Source organism: Talpa occidentalis, unplaced genomic scaffold, assembly GCF_014898055.3.
Source record: "Talpa occidentalis isolate TD23 unplaced genomic scaffold, MPIMG_talOcc4v2.1 talOcc4.2, whole genome shotgun sequence".
Taxonomy (NCBI): Eukaryota; Metazoa; Chordata; class Mammalia; order Eulipotyphla; family Talpidae; genus Talpa; species Talpa occidentalis.
The window spans coordinates 19,643,170-19,654,143 of record NW_023602073.1 but is presented as its reverse complement, the minus strand read 5'-3'; the positions used below and the strand labels follow the sequence as shown (position 1 = coordinate 19,654,143).

The window sequence follows — 10,974 nt, the reverse complement described above, 5'->3', positions numbered from 1 at the left end:
ATGTAGAAGGAAAATATGTTGGGAAACAGATGGGAAAAAAGCAACTGCTCAGTACAGATGTAGGAAAAAAAACTGGTCAGAGAGCCCTCTTATTCCTCATGCCCTTCAGATAGCACACTAACCATTGACTTGATTCATTTTCTATAAAACTATATTCTTAGTTTTATGCTAGAAACAAACAGTGATATGTATAGTTGACAATTTCTTTCTATAATTTTATAAGATAATAAAAAGCATTGACACCACCGAAAATACTTTGCTTGTCTGTTTTCTCATATAATTTCCAAGCTGAGACAATAATTTATTACTATAATGGCTACTACTCATGATTAATATTAATGATGTTAGTGACAACTAGTCCACATTCATTAAATACTTACTGTGTTTCAAGTACTGTCCTAAACTCATTTGAACTTTACAATCTTATTATCAACACAGAGATTTTTGTGTTTAATGTGACACAATATTCACCAACTTGCCCAATAGCATCACCCAGCTCAGAAATAAATTTGAGTTCCAGAGGCAGTGTTCCTAACAGCTTGCTTACAGAGGTGATTTTTATAAATGATCAAATGAATAGATAATGCCATTATTTCCATATTGTTTTGATTTGTGTTTAATGATGAGGAAGTTTCATTTCTTCCATTTTTACTTTTTCTCTATTTCTTCTTCCTCATACGGTTATTTATATCCATTGCTCACTTTTTATTGGAATTTTGATCTTTCCTCATAATTATCATTTAATAATTCTTTATACTTTAATATATCAATTGTTTTGCCATAAAAACTGCACATTCTTCCACCTTGCATTTATCTCTTATCATTCTATCTAATCTTTTTTCATGGAAAATTGAATTACAGACACCCAAAGAAATCAAATATCAAACTTTTTATACCCACACACACAGGTGAATTAGTTATTTACCAAGGAATAATGTAAATCTGTAGCTAAAAAGCCAAAATTAAAGCCACACATATACTAGACAGAGTTATGAATCATAGAACCACTTCTATTCATTGCCATGCTGACATTCCACGGTCAACTTAGTCTTCCTGTAGCTATGATAGTCCATCCAGTGTAAGGCATGACAACCCTTATTTTATCCTTTTTCTTAAATATAGACACAGTAGATTGTAATTTCAAATGGGGGAAGTCATATTGATGATCTTGATTTTAAATACACAGACCGCTAGACTGAAGAGATTTAGGTGTACTTGGGGCATAGAGCTTAACAACTGATAATATAATTGAAATACATTGTTTCTGTTTTTACCTATAACCACTGTTGTATTATATGCAGTCAGTTTTGGGCTATCTGCATTTTGGGAGGGTGATATGGTACCAAGAAAAGAATGGTCATTAAACCCTAACTTTGAGTCATGGTCTCACCATTACACTCAGTAACAAAATATTTGTTCCCATTGAGTCACACCAGCAGTAAAATGTAGATCATGTCTATATGTCCAGGTTTTGATGAAAATTAGGAAGGGTGTAGTTCAGGCACTGAGTTTTAATTAGATTATCAGTTATATGATAATCATCAACGTGTTTGAAGATGGGGGAATCGTCATCTATAAATCTCAAATAAGCTATAATTTTATTACCTTGAATCAAAGCATGTAATACTTGTGATATTAGATACCTCATTGTGGAAAAGCAGGTGCACACATCATCTAAAAGAAAGGGACAACTCATAAAAATCACATGACCAAATGAGATAAAATTCATAAAGCTTCTCTATTACTAGGCATTTTCAGCCTGAATTTTAAATATTTGGATTGAAGGCAATATTTATCATTAAAATGTTTATTAAGGTAGATTAGGAGGTAAGAAAAGGAAGAGGAGACTTACAATTGTCCATCTTTTATGTATATAAGTTTCTATACTTTGTCATTTAAGTATAATAATTTACTTCATAAAGTAAGTTAAACCCAACTGCTGAACACACAACTGCTTTCCAACCACAGTATTGTGCTTCACAAGGGTACTACAAATTATATCTGGTGTTGTATTACTCAATTTAAAAGTCAGGTCTGTTCCAATAAGGATATTTAATAATTATCGATTGACTACTTTTCTATTTTATATTTTTTAGGAATGAAAAACAAACGAGTCATGATGAATTGGGCAAATGAGAGCTCCCCCAAAGAGTTCATACTTCTTGGCTTTTCAGACAGGCCCTGGCTACAAATTCCTCTTTTTGTACTCTTATTAATATCATATACGATCACCATCTTTGGCAATGTCTCCATCATGACAGTATGCATTCTGGACCCCAAACTTCACACACCTATGTATTTCTTTCTCATTAATCTCTCCATCCTGGATCTCTGTTATACCACAAGCACAGTCCCTCATATATTGATAAATATTTCTCACCACAAGAAGACCATCAGTTATGGAGGCTGTGTAGCCCAACTCATCATCTTCCTGGCCCTAGGTGCTACTGAGTGTCTCATCCTTGTGGTTATGTCCTTTGATAGATATGTGGCAATTTGCAGACCCCTCCACTATGTAGTCATTATGAATCCTTGGTTCTGCTTAAGGATGACAGCCATCTCATGGTTCATTGGCTTTAGCAACTCAGTGTTGCAATCTTCCTTGACCCTTAACATGCCCCGCTGTGGTCATCGGGAAGTGGACCACTTTTTCTGTGAGGTTCCTGCCCTTCTCAAGTTGTCATGTGCTGACACGAAGCCAATTGAGTCTGAGCTCTTTTTCTTTAGTGTATTAATCCTGCTAATTCCAGTGACATTGATCATTATTTCCTATGGCTTCATAGTGCAAGCAGTATTGAGAATCAGGTCAGCAGAAGGACGAAGAAAAGCTTTTGGGACATGTGGTTCCCACATGGTTGTGGTGTCTCTCTTTTATGGGGCAGCCATCTATATGTACCTACAACCACCTTCCTCTACCTCTAAGGACTGGGGAAAGATGGTTTCCCTCTTCTATGCGATCTTCACACCCATGTTGAATCCCCTCATCTACAGCCTTAGAAATAAAGACATGAAGGAGGGCTTCAACAGGGTGATGCCCCAAATCTTTTTTTGTAACAAGTGAGAAGTCCTCCATTGTGACAAGAATGTTCTGAGTCCTTATTCTTGAAGATGGAAATAATGTTTGAACTGATTTTTCTATTTTCCAGGCTGTTATGATTTCATTTAATTTTACCAATGGTTAAGAAAGTCTTCCTCTATTAAGGAATCAAAGCTAAAAGCAGAAATATCTGTTCTATATTAAAAATTCCCTTGCTTTACAGAAGTTCCCTCAATGTACTCTGTTCATCGTACTCTTGTGAGAAGTTCTGTTAATTTCCTATCAGTTTCAGAACAGGTGGGACTTTGGGATGGTAGAGCTTCTCAGTTATATACTATTTGTCCTACAACCATCTTGTGTAGCCACAACTTTATGATTAAATAACCAGTGACTCCAAGCATAAAATATTGCCATTGGCATCCAAGTCCTCATTCTCTTTTTTTTTAAAGATTTATTTATTTATTCATACAAGAACTGGATACAGTCAAAAGCACAGGAGGATGAGAGAATTCACCAGAGCCAGAGCGGGGAAGAAAACAGGCAGACTGACAAAATACACTGCTGAGGGGAGCAGCGGGTGCGGCAGGAGAGGTCTGTTGCGCCATGTGTGGGACCCTCGCCAGCGGCTGGGGAATCGAACCGGTGCAGCAGAGGCTGCAGGCAGCTTCGCAGCCCATTGCTCAACCGCTGTGCCACCAGAAGAGACCTGTCCTCATTCTCTTTTAACCTCTCATCCTTTGACAAAATTTTTCATACACCTTCCAGAAATTACTTTAGCATGTGGTCTAAGGGTGTGCGTGTCATAGTAGACACTTGAAAAGTCAGCTGAGTTTCATTTTCAACTGCATTTTTTGTTCATCCCCTTGTTCCCCATGGATACATTTCTCCATTTTTTTTCTTTTGTCACCTCCTTATTTGTCCTAAGTATTGCCACAAGCACAGAGATCCTCTGATCTCCTCTAAATTATAAAGCTAATTATTATATAAATCTTTTTTAAATATTTTTTAAGATTTATTTATGTATTTATGCATAGAAAAACTGGAGCGCAGGCCAGAGGTGTGGGGGAGAGGGGTAGGGCAGGGAGGGTGAGAGGATTTACCAGAGACAGAGTGCAGAGCAGATCAGTCAGAGCTACTAAAATACACTGCTGAGGGGAGCAGCCACTTCAGACTGGAGAGGTCTGCTGTGCCATGTGGGGATTAGCTCCTGGTGCAGGACTGAACTCAGGCCACAGCAGTGATACAGCATGATAGCACTGAGACTTAACCCTGACACCACCAAGGAGGACTCTATTATAGAAATCTTAATAGAAATTCTATTTCTAATATTGATCTGATTTAATTCATTCTTAACTTGGGTAGCCATTCAAAAAATATATATTGTTTGAAAGATAGTACTATACCAGAGGAAAAATAATCAAAATTTCTCTACTAAATATTCTAGTCCTCTAGAGAAAGACTCTTAACCTAGGGCACTTAAATGATTATTTGCAGTTAGCAAAGTAAGGACATACATGAAACATTTCAAGCAACAAAGAGTTACAAAACAAAGCTTTATAAAAGCTACTAGTAATTTAATATGGTTAAAACATAGAGTACAAAACATACATAATGAAGCAGGGGTTGTTAACTGCAGTTTGAACATATCAGGTAAGTAAACAAAGTAATTTAATGATAAAATATCACATCAATACAAAACAACTAAAAGCAGACTATGGCTCTAATATAATAATTACATGTTTTACCAAATGTGAGACTTCAGATCAATGGGAAAGGGAAAGACTTTTAATTCATGGTGTTTAAATGAGTGGTTTTCTTTCGCAAAAAGTAATAAATTCAAGGTGGGAGCTCAACGCCATCAGGGGTGGCTTCTCCCATGACCTCACCACTGTGAGGGGCGGAGTCTCATGTGACCTCACTTACAGGGGGCGGAGTCTCGCTTGAGCACTCGGCCTCTCGTGGGTCATCTCGGGTCTCGCCGCTGTGGGGTGGCGTCTCACAGGAGCTCACTCCTGGGTGTGCAGCGTCACCAGTGAGCTCCCCCACCCCATGAGAACTCGTATATGGAAAGCGTCTGATCATTCTGCTACAGTTTTATTCCTTTACTTTTCTATTTTACCTCCTAAAATTCAGGGGTATTTCAGTTTTTTCATTGATTAGTACTACTGAGCTAAAGCTGCTTATTTTTGAGGGGTTAAAGCAATTGATGAGTTCTTACAGTTAGTAAAATCTTTTGTGTGCTTGATTCTAGTGCAAGGTTTGCATCAAACATTGAAAGCTGGAGTGAAATGTTGACAAAGATGAGGTGAAATATGTATTCTCAGTCATTCCTGAAAAGGGGCTGAATTTGTACCATCCTTCTGCAGAGACTGTGAATTTAGGATACTTATACTGCTTGATACAGTCGTTCTATTTTTGGGAAATTATCTAAGTAAATGCCTTGAAATAAAGATAAAATCTTTATGTGTAAAAATATTCACCAACATTTTCTTTATAGTAACAAATAATTGGAAACAATCTAAACACAAACCCCAGGGAATGGTAAATGAATTACAGTGTACACATAAATGAGAGGTGGCGATTAGAAGCCCATCCTGAATGAAGGGCGGGGGCATGATTGGGGTCCCCTGGCGGTGGAAACGCCCTGACGGGAAGCCCAGACAACGACAGAGTGCGCCGCCTGGTGGCAAGGACGGGTAATGTCGGGACCGCGGAGAACAGTGATGACAACGGAGGGTCAGGACCTGGGAGCTGGCAAAGCGCAGAGAAGCAGCGAATCCTACACCCATTATCCTGGGCAAGGGGAGGGTTTGCTGAGCCATCTGCGATCACCGCTAAATGGTCCTGAGCAAGTTTTTAAATCCAAATAGATACGTTTAACACTTTTAATGGCTTCCTGGAAATTTCGTTGAACTATTTTTGGACAAGAGTGGTATTTGCCCCCATTGGAGTTTGAATTTCCAAACTGTCAGGCTGCAGCGGGACTGCGGGGTCAGCGTGGCCGCCGAGAGCGCGTGGGGGGCGCATCCAGGCCGCGCCCCTACCTGCCTGGAGCACCTGCACCGCCCCCGACCGCGCATGCGCGCTGCCTGGCCACGGCGTCCGGGCTGAGCCTTCGCTTCCCGGGATTCCGGAGGACTCGGCTCCGCGGAGACCTGCTCGTGTCCGGCTGGGGAGGAGGCGTCGTCTGCGCTTTGATCCGGGGGCCCCTTGGGCCGGCAGGGGAGGAGGTGAGCCGAAGGCGAGGGGAAGTGAGAACATCTCCCTGAGGGCGGCTGACTGCGAGGGGCGGTGGGAGGACCCGGGGCGGAGGGGCTGGATGTGGAGAACTGGGGGGTTTTGGGGGCCTCACTTCTGGGTCTGGAGGAACAGAGGGATCCGGTTCATTCCTGACCGTGACTCTCCGTGTAGCCTCCAGGACTGAAGAGCGGCCTCCTGCGCCCCCGCTCCTGACGCCTCTGCTGCATTGATGGCACCTGGGGGTTCCTGGGCTCTGTCTGCTCCGCTGACCTGGGTGTGTTTATCAAAGAGTTTGGGGAGCATGTAAACTTTTCTGGGGCTGACATCCCTCTCCCGCCCGGTCTAGCCGGCATGAGTGTAAGCCACCCCAGACTCCCCCGTCTGAGAGCTCCCCCCTACACTCCCCACTGTCTTCTCACCCCACTGTGGCCCCTGGAGGCAGGTAGACAGGATGTGAGAAGGGGCACTCAGGCTTTGCATCTCGCCAGGCATCCTTCAGAAAGAAAGGGATTATTAAACCCCAGCTTCAGCATCTGTTTAGGTTGGGACCAGTTGGAATGGAAGCCCCTTCCCCCAAGACAATTATATTCGTAATGTCAACGACTCTTTCTATCCAGAGAAACTGAATTCAAACTTGTTGTTTGGTATGTTCTCACAGAATAAAATCTGGCTGCTTCCTGGGTTCAAATTCTCACTTTCATTATCTAAGGAATTAACTCTAGTTGAGACTGTGTGTCCAGTTAACAGATTGAAGTATGGGGGGGCGGGGCGCAAGATGCCTCCAGCTTCACCCTCTAGCATGTGTTGGCTCTTCCTGGTCCTCTGTCCTCCTGCAGTCCTTTTGTGGAGCAGTGTTGGGTTCGGAGAGTGGCGTCCTTGGGTTTACTCTGGGGAGGGTTTCACAGAGCTGCCCTTTCTGCTGCTTCAGTGAGTTTCTCAGACAACCTCCTCCACAAGACAGAGATGTTAGTTATAGCCACAAGGGCAAATTTATCATGAAAAAGGGAGAGAAAAATAAAGGACGCTTGCATAGACACAAGTGGGCAGAAAGGGACAGGCTTGCCAAGAGAGCAGCCTGCGTGGTCACAGACGGGCAGCCTTGTGAGGGAGGTCCCTGAGGAGAAGCCCTGGCAAGGTCACAGGTCACAGGCGAGCTGAAGGACTGCAGCCCCTTGCCAGGGCAGAAATCACACTGATGGACTGTCTTCTTCTCTTTGGAAGGGGCTCCTTCCTTCCTGGAGTGGTTTGAGTTTTGTTGATTTTGTATAACTATGTAGAAATGGGTCTGTACCCCAGGACACTCTCAACAGCAGCCTGACACCTGCTGGGGTCTGCACCTCCTCATCTAGAGTTTGGCCCTGAGGATTTTCACTCCTGTAACTGGTTTTACGATTATGTTAATCCCTTCTACCCACGTGTCCAGGCAAGTGTGAGCCAGGTTTCTGGTCTTGTGCCTCCTTTCCAAATTTTCTATTCTTTTCCTCTTTTGTTCCTACACACATTTCAGGATGGTTGCTTCTGTTTCTGTGAAAAATGCTATCAGAATTTTGATTAGGACTGCACTGACTCTGTACTTTGCTCTAGAAAGTCTGTACCTTTGAATAATTATTCCAGTCATGAGCATGGAATAGCTTTCCATTTGTTTTTCTATTTCTTTCACCAGTATCTTCTAATTTTTCATTTATAGGTTTTTCTTCTCCTTCATTAAATGTTTTCCCAGGTATTTCATTCTTTTTGATGCAATTGTAAATGGTATTTTCCTATTGACTCTTCTGATGGGTCATTTTTAGGGTAAAGAAACACAACTGAGTTTTATATATTGGTTTGTATTCTGTAGCTTTACAGAATTCATCTTTTCTACCAGTTTTTTTTTATGGTGGCGTGATGTAGAAAATTGAAATTTGTAAAGTCCTACTATTTCTGCCACACCCTGTGTCATCTCCAACACCCAGACATAATGTCTACTAATAGGATCTCCGCACACGCCTCTTAGTGATGTGGGGACTCCTGCATGTACACTTAGCTCCACAGCATTGGCAGGGTTGGATCTGGCCATGGCTTGTGCCCCATAAAGAATTTCAATGTCTTCTCTGTTTTTCTGGAGACGCATTTGAAAAGTACTTTACTTTCCCTTACTTCAGATGCTCAGAAGCCTTGAATGACAGTGCAAATACTCTTTATCTCTACACTCAGACCCCTTGCATTATTACTTTACCACATATTTGACCTCACATGAAACTATCCATTGTGTGTTTCATCAAAATATTCTAGGAAGCCAACACATTGTCCCCAAATCATGGTTTCTACATTATTATTACAGGCCCCACTCAACTTGCCCCAACTGCCTCAACTGCGTGAAAACATCGTCTTCCATTCTGATCACTTTTCTCCTTTCAAGCTGTTCTTGAGACTGTTCCTCATTTTTCACAGAGGAGTCAGTGTGCCCACCTGCCTATGGTCTGGGGGTCTTTTCTATCTGACTGACTCTATCACGTAGGTTTTTGTATTCATGCCTCATTTTGCCACCTGTTTTGCCCATTTCCCTGCACAGCTGCTCAACAGTTTGTTTCCTCAGACCTAGAGCTGGCTTTTTTGATGGCATTAAACCAGGGGAAAATGAAATTATCATTTTAATGGTGGATTATAATATAACTATAGCCGTAACGGGCAGTATTTGTTTTAATTTCTTTATTTATTTTTGCCCCACTGACCCTAATGACATCGCTAAAAATAAGACACATTTTACGTGTGCACTTGAGGTTCTCTCTGCTTGAAGCACCCACTGTGTCACTTCATTCAGGTCATTGTCAAATCATCTCTCCTCGGAGAGACCTCCCACATCACTCTGTCTATAACAGCACCTCTGTAACCTCAATCTATTTTCCACCTTCTCTTCAGAATACCTGTTGGCACCTGACATTTTTCCCTTTGGCCCTTTCTTTCTCCCCCTCCCTACTTAACCTCAGAAACTCACTGTTTCTTAAAGCCCAGTAGTTGTTTTTTTGTTTTTGTTTTTTTTGTGGGACCCTCGCTGGGGTCCAGGGAAGGAACTGGTGCTGCAGAGGCTGGGGCAGCCTCTGCAGAGGCTGGGGCAGCCTCGCAGCCCAGCGCTCAACCGCTGCGCCACCAGGGGAGGCCCCCAGTAGTTTTTCTAAGTGCCTTGCTTTGTGTTCTCACCTGCTGTGCAAACAGCCAACATTTGTCCTTATCATTCTGACTTGCTTTATAGGCTCACAGGTTGCTGCCTTTGCTTAGGGATAACTTGGTTATGAATATGTGGAGGAGGTGAGCTGGGCACTTTCACTCTCCAGAGCCTTTTCATTCCCCCCAGCCTCTACCCAATACGCATTAAGTCTCCATCCTCTCTCCCCTCATCCCCTGGCAACCACATGCTATGTTTTGAACATGACTGCTCTGGATACTCTGGGTACTCACCTAAGTAGAACTTCTCTACATTTGTCCTTTTGTGTCTGGGTAATTTATTGCACTTTGTATAATGACTCTATTTCCTACAATTTGTAGCAAGTATCAGCATTTCCTTCCTTGTATAAAAATGAATATGACATTGTTTCGCTGCCACATTTTGATTTTACAATTTGGATACTGGTGTTTACAGATACTAATGGATGGTGATTGGTGCTGCTGAGAACACAGGTGTGCAGATATCTGAGTCGCTGCTTTCAGTTCTTGGGGTGTGTTCCTGAAGTGGAATTGCTGTGTCCCATATTAGGTTTATTTTGTTTTGTTTTGTTTTAAAGATTTATTTATTCATGCATACAAAAACTGGGGTACAGGCCAGATGTGAGGGAGGGGAAAAAGGATTCACCAGAGACAGAGCGGGGAGCAGAACAGGCAGGCTGACTGAAACACACTGCTGAAGGGTATCCCATGTTAGTTTTATGTTTAGTTTTCAAGGGAATCGCCATAGTGCTTTCCACAGCAGCTGCACCAATTCACTTTCTTCCTTAAATGGCAGAATGATACCCAAGTTTATGGATCTAGCACATTCTGTTTATCCATTCACCCATTTCTGCCTTTGGCTAGGATCTGGCCAGGGCTTGTGCTCCTATAAATATTAATATTGCTGTACAAATTATAGCCTGAATACCTGTTTTCAATTATTATGGGTACATAGATAGGTGTGGAAATGTTGAAGCTTATGGTACTACTATTTGTAGCATTTTTGGGAAATGCCAAACTATTTTAACTATTTTAAGCCTCACATTACATTTCTCCAGGCATACTTACAATGCTTGCTGTTTAAGTATTGTGTGAAGGGAATTGTGACTACAGTTTTAGTTGGTATTTCCATAGTGACTAGTGATGCGGGAAGACTTTCCAGGAGCTATGACCATGTGTGTGTGCTTGGGGAGGAGTCTACATAAGTCCTTTGCCCATTTTCAAAATTGGTTTGTTCTTTTCTTTATTAGTTGGGCAAGTCCCTTGTGTATTCTGATCAGCCGACTCTTAGCAGATCTATAATGTTTCCAGACCTGGATCCGAACCTAAAGGCACAGAAGTCAAAAACGAAGCCTCCAGCTGGTGAGGAAAGAATTAGTTTAACACGAGGCCACCTGGTAAGACACTGGAGCCGGGCTCTGGGCAGTGTTCATGGGTTCAAGGAACAAATACTTCAAGTGCAGGTTGACAGAGTCCTAATGGCCACTTCCTGCTGAATCCTGGTATAAACTTGAGTT

At 42.1% G+C, this 10,974-nt stretch overlaps 1 protein-coding gene across 1 annotated transcript; it reads left to right on the top strand.

Moving 5' to 3' along the window:
• Positions 1-2,065: 2,065 nt before the first annotated feature.
• LOC119253102 (putative olfactory receptor 2B3) lies at positions 2,066-3,156 on the top strand. Its single transcript, XM_037520756.2, has one exon. The coding sequence runs from the start codon at positions 2,099-2,101 to the stop codon at positions 3,059-3,061; it is 963 nt and encodes a 320-aa protein (XP_037376653.1). The 5' UTR covers positions 2,066-2,098; the 3' UTR covers positions 3,062-3,156.
• The last annotated feature ends 7,818 nt before the right edge of the window (positions 3,157-10,974 follow it).